Source organism: Budorcas taxicolor, chromosome 7 (assembly GCF_023091745.1).
Source record: "Budorcas taxicolor isolate Tak-1 chromosome 7, Takin1.1, whole genome shotgun sequence".
Lineage (NCBI taxonomy): Eukaryota > Metazoa > Chordata > Mammalia > Artiodactyla > Bovidae > Budorcas > Budorcas taxicolor.
In genome coordinates, this window is record NC_068916.1 from 40,366,327 (window position 1) to 40,383,308 (window position 16,982).

General features: G+C 42.5%; 1 protein-coding gene across 2 annotated transcripts in view; it reads right to left on the minus strand.

Annotated features, from left to right (window-relative positions):
• Positions 1-4,950: 4,950 nt before the first annotated feature.
• LOC128050853 (T-cell-specific guanine nucleotide triphosphate-binding protein 2-like) overlaps positions 4,951-16,982 on the minus strand; it is a 35,066-nt gene continuing 23,034 nt past the window's right edge. For both annotated transcript variants that reach the window (XM_052643277.1, XM_052643276.1), the window contains exon 2: positions 4,951-6,426. In XM_052643277.1, coding sequence (XP_052499237.1) covers positions 5,149-6,408 — 1,260 coding nt within the window. In that variant the 5' untranslated portion in view covers positions 6,409-6,426 and the 3' untranslated portion in view covers positions 4,951-5,148. The remainder of the gene's footprint in view (positions 6,427-16,982) is intronic.

A 16,982-nucleotide genomic window follows, 5' to 3' on the forward strand; every position in this document is an offset into this window, starting at 1 on the left:
TGGCTTAAAGCTCAGCATTCAGAAAACTAAGATTATGGCATCCAGTTTCATCACTTCATGGCAAATAGATGGGGAAATAATGGAAAGAGTGCGCTACTTTATTTTGGGGGGCTCCAAAATCACTACAGATGGTGACTACATCCATGAAACTAAAAGACACTTGCTCCTTGGAAGAAAAGCTATGACCAACCTAGACGGCATACTAAAAAGCAGAGACATTACTTTGCCAACAAAAGTCCATCTAGTCAAGTCTATCTAGTCTATTCATGGGTACCAGAGGTTAGAACATTAGTATATGTTTTGGGGGACATAATTCAACCCACAATGCCACTAATCTGCATTCTGTCTCTATGGATTTACCTGTTCTGGATATGAGATTTGGCTTTTTTAGTATAGGTTGCCTGATTCTAAAATTCGTATGGATGTGGAAAGAGCTCAGAATAGGCAGGACTATTCTTGGGTTTCCAAGCCTGGATTCTCTGTCTACCTTCTAGGAACCAAGAACCCAGCTCCCTGTGGGTGAGGAAGAGGGTCTGGGAGAGAAGTGCAAAGAAGTCAAAGTCTAGGGAACATCTCCCAGGGCCAGAGGGGCTGACACTGCCTCCCTCACTGTAAGTAGGCTGTATACCTGGCAGACAGGGTGGGAACTGAGATTGTGGAAAGAACTGCAGACATGTGGCCGGAAGCAGATTCTAGGGCTATGGAATTGGAGGAGACCCAGCAGTCTGCTGTTATTCGCTGTGCTATTTGTTATCCTGGGGTTTCTGTTTCCAGAGCCAGGAGGCCCTTATGACATGGCAAGATGATTCTGCCAGGTCTGCCTCTTCCCTCTCCCTCCTGCTCCTCCTTCGACAAAGGAATCCTCTGAATTGCAGAGGAAGGCAATGGCACCCCACTCCAGTACTCTTGCCTGGAAAATCCCATGGATGGAGGAGCCTGGTAGGCTGCAGTCCATGGGGTCGCTAAGAGTCGGAAACGAATGAGCGACTTCACTTTCACTTTTCACTTTCATTCATTGGAGAAGGAAATGGCAACCCACTCCAGTGTTCTTGCCTGGAGAATCCCAGGGACAGTGGAGCCTGGTAGGCTGTCGTCTATGGGGTTGCACAGACTCGGCCACGACTGAAGCGACTTAGCAGCAGCAGCAGCAGCAGGGTCACCTGAAAGGCATCACCAGCTCAATGGATATGAGTTTGAGCAAGCTCCAGGAATGCCAGTGATGGACAGGGAAGCCTGGTGTGCTGCAGTCCATGGGCTGACAAAGAGTTGGACACGACTGAGTGACTGAACTGAAGGTCACCTGGGGAGGCAGGTACAGAGCAATTTGGAGTTAGCACTTGTTGGTTTCCTTACTGAGCAAATTCACCATCAGAGTGCCAGAGCTCCCAGGTGGAGGAGCCTGATTCTTGTCCTCATGATTCAGCTTTTGACAGAGCTGAGAGACTCTTCAGAATCCTGTGAATGGAGTACCTACATCATATCAGACCAAATCGCTGGTCAGTCCTGAAGTAACAATGTTTCCTTCTTATTGTTCACATACTTTAAATTCATGTTGTTCTGTGGTTTGCCTTAAGTACGTTTTCAAACAAGTTGTTTCTGTTGTTCAGTCTCTCAGCTGTGTCTGACTCTTTGCGACCCCATGGACTGCAGCATGCCAGGCTTCCCTGTCCTTCAACATCTCCCGGAGTTGACTCAGACTCAGGTTCATTGAGTCAGTGATGCCATCCAACCATCTCATCCTCTGTCATCCTCTTTTCCTCCTGCTTTCAATCTTTCCCAACATCATGGTCTTTTCAATGAGTCAGCTCTTTGCAGCAGATGGCCAGATTATTGAAACTTCAGCTTCAACATCAGTTCTTCCAGTGAATATTCAGGGTTGATTTTCTTTAGGATTGACTGCTTTGATTTCCTTATTGTCCGAGGGACTCTCAAGAGTCTTCAAACAAGTAGAAGCATAAATACCTTAAACATAGTGAAAGTACTTTTGAAAAGCTCAGTTATGCATGGGCAAACACCTGTAATAGTTCCTTCACTTTCCCCTGGCAACAGAATGTGAAAGTTGTGTCTTAGGCCAGTTTCCAAAGGAAACCGAGCCTAAGGCAAGTGCGCGGACACTTTAACATAGCCCTTCAAGGAGGGGTCCACATATTTATCTTCTATCAACAGACAATCAGAAACACCCCTTGAGTGTACCACCACTACAAGGATGGTCTCAAATTTGGGTTTATATGGGAATCCCATAGAGGGCCAGGGCTCCTAAACACCGGCTGCCTGCATCTTGATTCAGGAAGTCTACAGTGGGCCTAGAATCTGCCTTTCTAACAAGGCCTCAGGGGATGCTGATAATGCTGGTTTGGGATCATGGACTGTAGCACACCAGGCTTCCTGTTCATGGATCACTACCTTGTCATGGTGAAGGGGCTTGAATAACTCAATGAAGTGATGAGCCATGCCATGTAGGGCCACTCAACATGCCATGGGTCATAGAGGAGAGTTCTGACAAAACGTAATCCACTCTAGGACGGAATGGCAAACCACTTCAGTATACTAACCATGAGGATCCCATGAACTGTATAAAAAGGTGAGAAAAATTTGTCATCTACTACTCAGTGATTTGGGCTTCCCTGATAGCTCGGTTAATAAAGAATCCACCTGCAATGCCGGAGACCTCGGTTCGATTCCTGGGTTGGGCTGATCCTTTGGAGAAGGATAGGCTACCCACTCCAGTGTTCTTGGGCTTCCCTTGTGGCTCAGCTGGTAGAGAATTCATCTGCAGTGTAGGAGAATTTCGTTCAATCCCTGGGTTGGAAAGATTCCCCTGGAGAAGGGAAAGGCTACGCACTCCAGTATTCTGGCCTAGAGAATTCCATGGACAGTCCATGGAGTCGCAAGGAGTGGGACACGACTCAGCCACTTTCACTTTCTTTCTTTCAGTCAGTGATTTGGGACAGAAGACAGCATGGGAACTGTTTTACCACTGACCAGATTTTAAGATGACTGAAAGAATTTCTCAGCCAGTAACACTGAGGTGCAGAGATTAGAAGAAGAAGGCCTCTTTTCTTTCTCACTAATAACAGCCCTCTGGCTGTCATGAAAGGAGTTTTCACTCACAGAGTAAGACATATGGGGACCAAAGGAGTGTATGGTACACTGATGAGATATGTCTGGCGATGGGCTGAAGGCTACCAAATGAGACAGGTTCACCCAGTGCTTAAAATGTGGTCAGCTATCATATAATCTCCTGAAGGAGCTACAGAAGCCTCCTCTGAAAGAGTCTGGAGGGCCCTCAGATGCTGCCCTTATAAGAGCCTGATGCTTATACACATTGATAGGTGGACTCACAGGTCTCAGTTTGGAGACATCTCAAAGTTCTGTCCTCTCCCACTAGACCCTGAGACTTTCCTTCTTCTTCTCAGCCACCTCCCAATTCCCCACTTTGCTCTGCCTGTGAAATCATTCAGTCCCTTCTGAATGCCGTGTTAGGTATAAGAAACTTCCCTTTCACCCTTGGACGATGTTGATTAAAGCAAAGCACTGGAAATGCCTCTCTATTTTCCTCCTCCTGAGTTCCTTCTTCCCAGATGGAAAGATTCATTAGCCCTGCCTGTCTCATCTGGGAAGAGGGAGCTTTGAAAATAAAAAGCACAGATGTAAGTATTTGATGACTCTCGTTTTGTAGCAAGGGTGTTTCCACAGGGACCCACACAAGATACATTTGAGTTGCCCTTTGCAATCTTGTTGGAAGGCCACTGAAATGGAGTAAAAAGGTCCAGGGACCTTGGAAAGTCATGACTTCTGGAGAAGGAGAAGATTGTATGAGTCCCTGTGTTGGCCACATCTGATTGACAAGCTGAGGTAGAAGTAGAAGGAGGATTTCCTCAATATCCATGCTCTTTATAAGGACAATTAGGCCTAGGGGCAAGTTGACATACAGACTGCATTCTGAGAGTGTAAATACTGCACGAGGATGTACATTAATAATTGAGGAACAAAAGAATTTTTAAAATCAATGCATCCATAACAGAAGGTCCCAAGCTCCTTCCCTTTTAACATCTTGCACACCTATTAAATATGAGGCAGCACACACAGTGATCGCCTTCATCCCCCACTGACTGCATCCTCTCCTGAGCAGTGGGGGAGCATGGAGGAGCAAAGTGATAGTGGGCCACGCATGCCCTCCTCCACATCTCAGTGCCCTCCAGCCTCTGAGAGGACCTCCAGAACATGGGAATTTGAGGGATGACTTCCACCATGTACATACCTTACTCAGTACAGATCCTGATCCACTATCCTATACCAGTGATGGAAGAAGGAAGAAAAGTCACATATGTGAGTCTAATTGCTATACCATCAGGAATGAGAAGCCTAAGACTGAGATAGGTGATGTTGATGTGTGCTAGGTCGTATTTCAGAAGTTTGATATAAAATTTGGTGAGTGAAAAATACTCTCATTTTCTCTCTTCTGCCAGTTCACTTATTCTGTGCTTTCCTTCCTAATTCATTTCTACTCTTTCATATCTCTTGTCCCTCATATTGTCTTGTTAACCCAGTGTTGAAAAAGTTCTGGAAATATAAACCCTGAGTTGGTTTCCTTCCCCCTACTCCTCAGAAATATCTGAAAATATGACATTCTATACTCTTTCTCTAATCCTCTCTCAACTATTTCTTCTATGTAGTTTTCTAAACTCTTCACTTGACCATGGTCCCAAATGTGAGTGTTTTCCTCATTTTCATGAGGAAGACATTGAGATGATAATGTCCTAATGATGATAATGATAACAGGGGATCATAATTCATAAAAATCCAATGGATAACAGTCATCCTCATTGTTGCCAACATTTTATTATCTGAATAAATCATGCAAAAGAAAACTACTTCATAACACTGGAAGATGAATGAAAAGTACATCATACATTTCTATCATGATTTGGGGAAAATAGCTCAGGGAGTGCAGTAAACAGGCTATGATCAAATTCCCTTGTAGAGCAGTAAAGTATCAATGTGGAGCAATAGGCTTTCTGTAACAGAGAGAAAATATTTTCCAATTGGGAAGCATTGGCCTTGGTGGTATGTAGAAGATCCTGACCCACTCAGAGAACACAACATGTGAGGTTCACTTGTTATTCACATAGATAACTCCATCCATCTCTACTTCTTCCTATCAGGCTTCATCTCCTCAATCTTAGCCAAGACTCTTTTAGCATCTTCCGCCACTGTATCGATGAATTTCAAATGTAGAAAGTAGATTATGATAGAGAGGGAAACATAAGATGGGAGGAATCCAATATTTGAGAAAATGAACTCAATACACTTGTTGACAATGCCTATTGTATCATCATCCTTCAGAAATGAGATGAAATCTGTGGACTTCATGAGGCTGTAGATCTCTTGCTCAGATATGCCCAGGTTCTGGGCAATCTGACTGACCGACTCCTCATCCAAACCAAAATTGCTCTGATAACGTTTCAACTGCTGCTTCTGTTCAGACAAATTAAAGCCGCAGCAGAAAGGCGTCATGGGGAAGAAGGCCAAAATGGCTTCCCTGAAGGCTTTCAGCCAGAGCTTCTCCTTGATCATAGCTCTCTTCATCTCAATGAAAGACTCAGACAAATTTGGGCACAAGAGGAGAGAGATGTAGCGCTTTTCAGCAGGGAGATCCTGCAGCAGTGTCTCCTGCAGTTTTGGAAAATCAAACTTCTTTGGCTCAAAGTTGGACACCAGGAAGACAGTCGGCTCAGATACAATTTTGCTGAGATTGACCAGGCAGTTGTCTCGGATCTGGTGAAGGACTGTCTCCTTTTTGAAAGATCTGGGTTTGCTTTTCTTTTCATTATATAAATCACTATCCACCTTGGTTCTAACAAAGTAGAATTTTTTTCCCTTCTCCTGAATCTTCTGGGCCAGGAAAGCATCATTTGCGCTAAACCGTGAGGAAGAAATAATGATGAAAAAGTCATAGTTATCATCTCCCACTACTTCTTGATAAGGGTTTGGAAGGGATGTGGGGGTCCCAGTTCCAGGCAGGTCCCAGAAGGTCATGTTGGGACACTTCGGATGTGGATAGGGAGTTTTCTTTGTGGTGGTTGGCACAACTCCAACAGGAGCAGATCCAATCTGTTCATGACCAATTCCTCGCAAGACATTGATGAAACTGGACTTGCCAGAACCAGATTGCCCAATCACAGCCACATTCAGGGTAGCATTCTCGGCGCTCTGAAGTGCTCTCTGAATTTCATCAGCCGCCTCTTTCGGTTGCCCCTTCTCAAAGTCTGTTTGAATACGTTTAAGGCTTTCCTGAGGGAGGATCCCCCCCACTTTACTGACTAATGTTTTGTAGTAAGATGGAAACTTTGAGGCCAGTTGCCTAAAATCATTTTTTAAAATGAAGTTTAAGAGGAGTAGATCCATGCCAGTTAACTGAATAATCTGTGGAAAGGAAGAGAGAATGAGGAGATAAGGTGAATGAAGCAACAGAACAGACACAGAGTCAGCTGAGAAAACACTCTGGTCTTCACAGACCAGTCCCATCTCTCATGCAGACTCATGTGTCTACAGTTAATTTATTTCCTCTGATGGCTTATTTTATTGAAGTATAGTTGATTTATAACATTGTGTTAGTTTCTGGTGTACAGCAAAGTGATCCAGGTACACATATATGGATTTATAGGTGGCTCAGTTGTGAAGAATCTGCCTGCCAATTCAGGAGACACAGGAGGCAGGGGTTCTATCCCTGAGTCAGGAAGAACTCCTAGAGGAGTAAATGGCAACCCACTCCAGTATTCTTGCCAAGAAAATCCCATGGACAGAGGAGCCTGGGGGGCTACAGTCCATGGGCCGCAAAGAGTTGAACACAACTTAGTGACTGAACAACAACAGCAATTAATAGTTTATGTCAGCTAATTGCAAACTTCTGATTTATCCCTCTCCCCTCTTCGCCGTTTGGTAAGCCTAAGTTTGTTTTCTCTGTCTGTGAGTTTGTTACTGTTTTTTAAATAAGTTCATTTGTATCATATTTTAGATTCCATGTATAAGTGATATCATATGATATTCACCTTTCTCTTTCCGACTTTTTTACTTAGTCTGGTAATATCTAGGTCCTTCTATGTGGCTGCAAGTTGCATTTGTTCATTCTTCTTTTATGGCTGAGTAGTATGTCTTGATGGCTTTTGTTTCCACCATTGCAGAAGACACTGCCTGTTTTCTATGCTGATAATTTATATGTCCAAAGAATATGTCCAAAGAATATGTCCAAGACATTGTGCAAGACAGAATAATGTTTCCTAAGATGTCCACATTGTGAACTCCATAACTTGGGAGTGTGCTACTTTACATAGCAAAAGCACTTTTACTTGACATTACTTTTTAATTCCACTGCTAGACAAAGCCTAATGCTTAACCTGTCCATGTTTGATTATTGCAGGTAAAAAATATCATCTAAAAATGTGAGGACAAGAATAAAGGCTTAGTGTATTTAGCAATTTTTGAAGGTAATTAAGTTAATGATGCTCAGATGAAGAGATTTTCTTGGCTTTATTATTATCCAAGTGGGCTAAATATAATCACAGGAATCACAGGCAAGATGGAGGCAGGGCCAAATGCTGAAAAGAAGATAGGATAGTAGAGCAGAGGTTGGAGTGAAGATCTAGGAAGAGGGAGGAAAGGCAGTGTGCCAAGGAATGTCAGGCAACTTCTAGAGGCTGAAGTAGACAAAAGAATGGATTCTCTCCTGGAGCCTCCAGATAGAACAGGCCCTGCTGACACTTTGATTGTAGCTCCTTAAGATTCATTTTGACTGCTCACCTCCAGATCTATAATAGAATTAACTTGTTACACAGCAAGGGGAAACTAATACAGACAGTCTGTACTGTCATGACCCCTGAATACAGAGACCAGCACCTTTCCATTCTGCAGGAAGACTCACTTAGGCCAAGACGTTAGTGAGCACAGAAGGCTTCCAGAAGGATCTCATTTCCAATAAGCTGCAGCAAATCAGGACGGGACCTAGCTTGTGGGAGAGGTAGGAAGCAGAGACAAGTCCACCAGGTGGTGACCACCAGGACATATGTTCCAAACATGTGTTATAAAATCTGTTTCCCATATGTCTTGGAGAAGAACCCAAAACACAGTCATTGTGGTATAGCTGCCCAGTGGGAGCTTAATATCTGTTTACCTCACTTCATGGACCAATCTGGATAGAATATAAAATGTGTAACAAGAAGTTGTAGAGGAAGTAAATAAGAGCTCTAATTTTCCCTACCCAGTTCAACACAGTTTTGAAACATGGGTATCTGCTGAAACCGAGGTAATTTAAAGACGTTATTAATATTACATCGATGGAATCTCGTATCATTTACTATGAGCAAGGAAGGTTATATCAAGAAACTGTGATTGAAGAAATATTTATACACATAAGGTTGTCTCAGAAATTATCAGTGCTCTCTCCATTAGTGGTGTGCTGAATGCTCTCCACCCCCACCCTACATATCAAGCAAGGACAATCTTAAGAAAATAAGGGAAATCATGATTCTCCAGTGTAAAACAAATACATGTTAAGGATTTTATTAACTAATGACTTATGAAGGAAGTGAGCAGATGTTACTGCTAGTTGAATGAATACTCAGGAAGAGATACAATTATAGTTCAAGAATACTGAAATGAATGTCAAAGTGAGACAAGAATGCTGTTTTCTAAAGAGAGGGTGGGAAGTCTATTGAACTGCAACAGACAGATTTTATATATGTCTGCTGGTCTCATACATTCACAGGTGAAATTAATGCTCAAAGTGATTGTATGAATAAATGGACCCTTGCAAGTTGCCTGGGTCATGCAGGCGGAGCCATCACGAATGGATTAATGCCCTCATAAAAGAGACCTCAGAGATCTAGCTTAACCCTTCTGTCACATGACTTTACAGGAAAAGGCACCCACCTAGGAAGTGTGCTCTCATCAGACACCTAATCTATAGTTGTCTTGATCTTGGTTTCCAATTCTCCAAAAATAAGAGAAATAGATTTTTTTTTTTTTAAACTAGGGAACCCAGTCTGTGGTATTTTGTCATAGCCTGCATGGATTAAGAAAATGGCAAAGAAAAGAATTACTTTTCATTCCTCTTAATTATCAAAACTCAGAGAGATTTAAATAGCTCTATGGTAATAAGGCTAGAATCAGAAAACTCTCAATGTGCATCAAACATTACACAATTTGCTGCTGCTGCTAAGTCACTTCAGTCGTGTCCAACTCTGTGTGACCCCATAGACAGCAGCCCACCAGGCTCCACCATCCCTGGGATTCTCCAGGCAAGAACACTGGAGTGGGTTGCCATTTCCTTCTCCAATGCATCAAAGTGAAAAGTGAAAGGGAAGTCGCTCAGTCATGTCTGACTCTTCACGACCCCATGGACCGCAGCCTACCAGGCTCCTCTGTCCATGGGATTTTCCAGGCAAGAGTACTGGAGAGGGGTGCCATCGCATTACATAAATTACCATTGGTGAAAGCAGTAAACATTCTCTTATTCCAAATTTTCTTATAACTTTTTCCATTTAAAAACAGGTGAAGAAGAAAAGGCATCTGTAAACACGAGGGTAATCTGTTTTCCAAAGAGGTTGGTGTGAACTTCTGGATGGAATTGCAGCTCTCTATCAGCCATGCCTGCCCTCAGTCCTTCAAGCACAAAGCCAGAATTGGCCACTGCAGATATACAGCATGCTTCCTCACCAGCTCTAGAGAGAAAACAGATTTCCTATGACAGAGAGCAGATCCAAATGTTTCCATGAAAACAGCAGATGATGCACAGGAACACTTCCCAGAACTGTTTTTACTAGGAAATGCAATCAGAGTGTGCTTCTGTGCTCACTGTAAAGAACAAGGGTTAGCAAGTCTCTGTGGTCCCTGGGTAATGAGGCCCAAATGGGAGGCATCCAGAAGCCTCTAACCTAAGTGTCTCTCTCAGGAAGAATTTGAGCAAACTCTGGGAGATACTGCAGGACAGAAGAGCCTGTCATGCTACAGTCCATGGGGTTGCAAAGGATCAGACACGGCTTAGTGTGTGAACAATAACAGGAAGATGTGGTTGATATTTTAGAACTCACATTTTGAAAAAAAAATGGGAGGAACTTCCATACCATATATGGTATATTTTCAGTATATTTTGTACATCTTGAAAATAAACAAAGCATATTTTATTCTGTACTTCGGTGCCAGCATAGAGATAAACCAACTGACCCTCAGGACACAACACTGATCCTTATGTTTGACTCAAGCATGTGTGGAATTGTGTTTAATAGGATATATATATAGCACTTCAGTGAGTAAAGAAAGTACCGTGTAGTAATGGAGCTGGAAAAATTGGTTATCCTGGTTATCCATATGGAGAATGTTACTGATTCTCTGCTTCTATCACTATTGATAATCAACTCTAGAAGGAGAGTAAAGACTGACATTTCAAACGGAAAACTCTAGAAGAAAATATAACTGATCTTAGAGTAAAAAATTTCTTAAACAAGATATCCAGATGATAGCTATATAAAAAAGATTGACAAATGAGGTGGCTTAGACTACATTAAAATGAAAAGCTTCTTTTCATGAAAAGAAATGCTTAAGGGGGGTAAAAATTTCTTTAGACATATGGAGAAAATATTTGCACAAATGTGTTAGACTCAAAATCAATGCAAAGATGATATTTATTAAAATGGTAGAAACACTAAAAAGCAAGACATTCTAGTATGGAAGTGGAAGAGAGGAATAAACAGATCTTTCTCAGAAAAAGAAAAGAAAAAACCACATGTGATCAGTAAGCACACAGGAACTTCAACAGCCCCCTTAGTAATTAGTCAGATGGAAGTCTGTGCACAATGCGATGACAGTGCATATCAATTCAACTGGAAAATTTTAGAAGTTTGACAACACTGAGTATCAGGGTCTCTGAAACTTTGAAAAGCCAGTATGGATAAATTTTACAAAATTGTACATTCATGTATTTTGTGACCCAGCCTCTCCACTCTTAAAATGGTACCGAGGAGTCAGCGTGCAAAAAAGTACAGGTGACATGTAAAAAGTGTTCCTAATAGCAGTCTGCATGTTGACAGAGGATGGATAAATAAAATGAGTTCCACAGCACTGAAAAGAATGATCTATTGTTATGCTTCTGCAGCTGCTGCTAAGTCACTTCAGTCGTGTCTGACTCTGTGCGACCCCATAGACTGCAGCCCCCCAGGCTCCTCTGCCCCTGGGATTCTCTAGGCAAGAATACTGGATTGGGTTGACATTTCCTTCCCCAACGCATGAAAGTGAAAAGTGAAAGTGAAGTCACTCAGCCCTGCCCGACTCTTAGCGACCCCATGGACTGCAGCTTACCAGGCTCCTCCATCCATGGGATTTTCCAGACAAGAGTACTGAGTGGGTTGCCATTGCCTTCTCTGCCATTGTTATACATAGGTTAATAAACACTATGTTTTAGTAACAGGATGTTGAGTTTAAAATATATAAACAGAAGTTAGTAAAAACAATAGGAAAAAAAAGTAGAATACCTTTTATATCAAAGAGTGGTCTTCCTATATTTTCTTCGAAGAGTTTTATAGTATCTGGCAGGCTTTCTAAAGAAACATTTCTCCAAGAAAGGCATACAGACGGGTAAAAGGAACATGAAAATATGCTCAGCATCACTAAACAAGAGAAATATAGAGCAAAACTACAATGAGGTTGATACCTCACACCAGTCAGAATGGTCCTCATCAAAAAATCCACAAACAATAAATGCTGGAGAGCGTATGGAGAAAAGGGAACCCTCCTATACTGTTGGTGTGAGTGTAAACTGTTACAGCCACTGACGAATGGTATGGAGGTTCCTTAAAAAACTAAAAACAGAGCTACCATATGATCTTGGGAAACGAGTATGTCAAGGCTGTATATTATCACCCTGCTTATTTCACTTATGTGCAGAGTACATCATGCAAAATAACAGGCTAGATGAAGCACAAACTAGAATCAAGAATGCCGGGAGAAATAACAATAACCTCACATATGGAGATGACACCACCCTTATGGCAGAAAGCGAAGAAGAACTAAAGAGCCTCTGGATGAAAGTGAAAGCGGAGAGTGGAAAAACTGGCGTAAAACTAAACATTCAAAAAACTAAGATCATGGCATCCAGTCCCATCACTTCATGGCAAATAGATGGGGAAACAATGGAAACAGTGAAACTTCATTTTCTTGGGCTCCAAAATCACTGCAGATGGTGACTGTAGCCATGAAATTAAAAGACACTTGCTCATTGGAAGAAAAACTATGACCAGCCTAGACAGCATTTTAAAAAGCAGAGACATTACTTTGCTGACAAAGGTCTGTCTAGTCAAAAGTATGATTATTCCTGTAGTCATGTATGGATGTGAGAGTTGGACCATAAAGAAGGCTGAGCACTGAAGAACTGATGCTTTCGAACTGTGGTGTTGGAGAAGACTCTTGAGAGTCCCTTGGGCTGCAAGGAGATCCAACCAGTCCATCCTCAAGGAAATCAGTCCTGAGTATTCACTGGAAGGACTGACGTTGAAGCTGAAACTCCAACACTTCGGCCACCTGATGCGAAGAGCTAACTCATTTGAAAAGACTCTGGTGCTGTGAAAGATTGAAGGCAGGAGAAGAAGAGGACGACAGAGGATGCCACAGTTGGATGGCATCACCGACTCAATGGACATGAGTTTGAGTAAGCTCCAGGAGACGGTGATAGACAGGGAAGCCTGTTGTGCTGTAGTCCACGGGGTCGCAAAGAGTCGGACATTACCAAGCGACTGAACTGAACTGATGATCTAGCAGCCCCACTCCTGGGCAAATATCTGGAGAAAACCATAATTCAAAAAGATACATGCACCCCAATGTTTGTTGCAGCACTGTTTAGAATAGCCAGGACTTGGAAGCAACCTAAATGTCCCTCAACAGAGGAGTAGAAGATGTTGTATATATAATCTATGGACCATTACTCTGCCATAAAAGAGCAAAATAATGCTTTTGCAGCAACATGAATGCAAATAGAGATGACCATACTAAGCAAAGTCAGAAAACAAGAGACAAATACCATAGCTTTCACTTATATGTGGAACCTAAGTGAAGTGAAGTGAAGTCACTCAGTTGTGTCCGACCCTGCGATCCCATGGACTGTAGCCTACCAGCCTCCTCTGTCCTTGGGATTTTCCAGGCAATAGTACTGGAGTGGATTGCCATTTCTTTCTCCAGGGACCTAAAGTATGATGCAAATGAACCTGTCTATGAAACAGAAACAGATTCACAAACATAGGGAACAGACTTGTGGCTGCCAGGGGAGGGTGCAGGGGAAGGAAGTACTGGGAATTTGGGATTAGCAGATGTAAACTATTATACATAGGATGGATAAGCAACAAGGTCCTATTATATGGCACAGGGAACTATATTCAATATCCTATGATAAATCATTATAGGAAAGAATATATAAAAAAGAATGTCCATATGTATATAACTGTCATTTCTCTGTACAGCAGAGATTGGAGAAACATTGTAAATCAAGTATATGTCAATAAAAAGCTAAGTTAAAATTACTTAACTAAATAACTAATAAGGATCTATGGTATAGCACAGGGAATGCTACTCAATACTCTGCAATGGTCTATATGGGAAAAGAAATCTAATAAAGCGTGGATATGTGTAAAAGTATTAACAGATTAACTTTGCTCTACACCTGAAACTAACACAGCATTGTAAATCAATAAACAATTTTAAAAGGTAGAATACCCTTAAATATATTTTCAAGATAACATAACAAAATATTGTTTAGGCAGGCATATTAAGTGATAACATAACAAATGAAACAAAGCTGTCAAACACAAACTTTATGAAGTTGTTACCCAAGGGCTGGTGACAGGGCATGGAGCAGACAGGAACATATAAGTAGGTATAGTTATGGAAGGTGTTCTGTTTCTTGGAATGGTTGTACAATGTGTAGGTGATAAAGGATTTTATAAAAGAAAATATCTCAGTTCTTTGCACATTGGTGCTGCATATATTCTTTCATCTGTAGTCACAAATCTCTCCCTCCTTCGCTAGTTTGGGAATATTCTGTCTGACATATAGAGACAATCAATGTTATGATGGAAAAAGGAAAACTGAGAAATTCTTAAAGGAGGTGGTGGGGACAAGAGAGACTGGCATTCTAGGAAGAAAAAACTGTAAGGCAAAGATGAAAACTCACAATGAACTTGGCAACCAGCTACGGATTCAGATGAATACACACAGACACCGTATTGAAGACCTCAGTATTAAAAATACTGTTCAGGTTTCCTCAGGGCTGGGCTCGTCCTGATTTTGAGGGTCACTGCAAGTCTCATGCCCCATTTGATAGACTCTGGTATGGAGTGGCCATTTCTCAGTGGGCTGGGGCATGATGTCCCTGAATGAACACCTCACAATCAAGAGTCAGACTTTGTAGCCCTAGGTCGACTAAGATCACATAAATCTTCCTAAGGACAAGAGATGACACAACTTGTCAGGGTCACTACTGGGCACCTACAGAGTCGAGCTGGTCCTTGGACACAAGCACTGCTTCTGCTTTTCAGGATGAACTCTTAGCAGGCCCCATCAGAGGTCTGTGAGCCTCTGCAAAGATGCCCCCTTCCCACACAGATTAGGAATCCAAAGCAGAATCTAGGCAGAGTCCACAAGAGACACACGAAGGTTGCTTGCTGACTGCACTTTAGAGTCACATTTTGAAAAGCTTTTCTGTTTGGATTCCACTTTCAAGGCTAATCCGGCCATTAAATGCCTGATATGGTTTGGGACTGGGTTCAAAGGAATTCACAGGGTCCAGGAAGGAGACCAGATTCAGCTTCTTTTGCTTGTACCACCTCCTTTCATGTTTCGGCACCTTTCAACAAACACTTAACCCATAAAATGCTTAAATGTCATCCCTTCACAACCAGAGCTGGGCAGGCTGGAGTGTGGACCATGAGGCTGAGTGCCAGGCCTCCATTTTAGACCAGACTAGGCTTACAGATTCAGGTAAGAAAAGCAGGGAACAGGAGAAAAGGGAAGAACGTTGTGTCAGTCTGAGTGTGGGCTGGAAAAGAATTTCCAGACACAGAGTATTGCAGAAGGAAGTGAGTTTACTAAGCACAACAAGCACTGCATATATGTACCACAACTTCTTTATCCATTTATCTGTTGGACATTTAGGTTGCTTCCACGTCCTAGCTATTGTAAACAGTGTTGCAATGAATGTTGGTACACGTGTCTTTTTCAGTTATGATTTTCTCAGAGTGTAGGCCCCGTAGTGGGATTTTGGGGTCATATGGTAGTTTATGGGGCCTCTCAGATGCTGCTAATGGTAAAGAAACTGCCTGCCCATGCAGAGACATAAGAGATGCAGGTTCAGTCCCTGGGTTTGGAAGATCCCCTGGAGGAGGGCATGGCAGTCCACTCCAGGATTCTTGCTGGAGAATCCCATGAACCGAGGAGCCTGGCACGCTACAGTGCATTGGGTTGCAAAAAGTCAAACATAACCGAAGCAACTCAACACGCATGCATGGTAATTTTATTCCTATTATTTTAAGGAATCTCCATACTGTTCTCCATAGTGGTTGTATCCATTTACATTCTCATCAACGGTGCAAGAGATTTCCCTCTTCTCCGTACCCCTTCCAGCCATTTTTACCACTGAGTAATCAGCCATAAAGAGGATCTCATTTTAAAAAGGATACTCATTTTATGGTTAAGTAATCAGCCATAAAAAGGAGCTCATTAGAAGTCAGTTCTAATGTGTGAATGAACCTAGAGCCTGTATAACAACACACAGTGAAGTAAGTGAGAAAGAGAAAAACAAACATTGTATATTAATGTGTATATATGGAATCTGGAAAGAGAGTACTGATGAACCTGTTGGCAGGGCAGCAGTTGAGATGCAGGCATAGCAGACTTGTGGACACGATGGGGGAAGGAGAGGGTGGGACAAATCAAGGGAGTAGCACTGAAACATATACTTTACCATATGTGAGAAAGATGACCAGTGGGAATTAGATGGATGATGCAGGGAGTTCAAACCGGGTGCTCTGTGACAGTCTAGAGGGGTGGAATTGGGTGGCTTAAGGGAGTGGGTATATATGTATACCTATGTTTGATCCGCGTTGATGTATGGCAGAAATCAATATAATTTTGTAAGGCAATTACCCTCCAATTAAAAATAAATAAATTTTTCAAAGAAAGTTACTCTGGTCACCTGCTCCCAAAAGACATAGAAGTATGTTTTATTTAGAATTAAATCTGTTCAGACCACAAATTCAGCACCCACAGGACTAGCAAATTCTTGTCTGGGATTTGCAGCTGTGTATTTCAGCTATGGTCCGGCAGCAGGGCTGTTTTCTTTTATTTAAAAAAAAAAAAAAAGAAGAAGAACAAGAGGGGTAATGTGGGTGCTGTGAGCACAGCGGCTGACCTCCTGACAGACAAGGGAGACAATGGGACAGCGTTAGAACAGCAGGCAGGCTCAAGGGAGATCTGACACTTTTTGTAGGTTAGTAGAGAAGGAAATGGCAATCCACTTCAGTGTTCTTGCCTGGAGAATCCCAGGGATGGCGGAGCCTGGTGGGCTGCCATCTCTGGGGTCGCACAGAGTCAGACACGATTGAAGCGACTTAGCAGCAGCATCAGCAGCAGCAGCCTATTTGTATGGCCTCAAGACAAAGAAAAATACTGCCGCAAGGGTGGCATTAGTTAGGGTGCTAGGGAGTGTGTCCTGGGCTGGGCATTTTGCGTAATTTGTGGTCAAGAAGTTGGCCTGTAAGGATCAGAGGGGATTTCAGCAATGGTTACTTGGGGATCAGTCAGTTTTGGAGACGACCTTGATTCTGGGCTCTACTTCTGTGGCATTTATGTTAGGCTTCCCACCTTTGGCCTTGGGAGAGGACTCCATAGAGGATGGGCATAAAAAGAGTTGCCTAGAGCCCTCAGGCTGTGGTGTGGACCAGCAG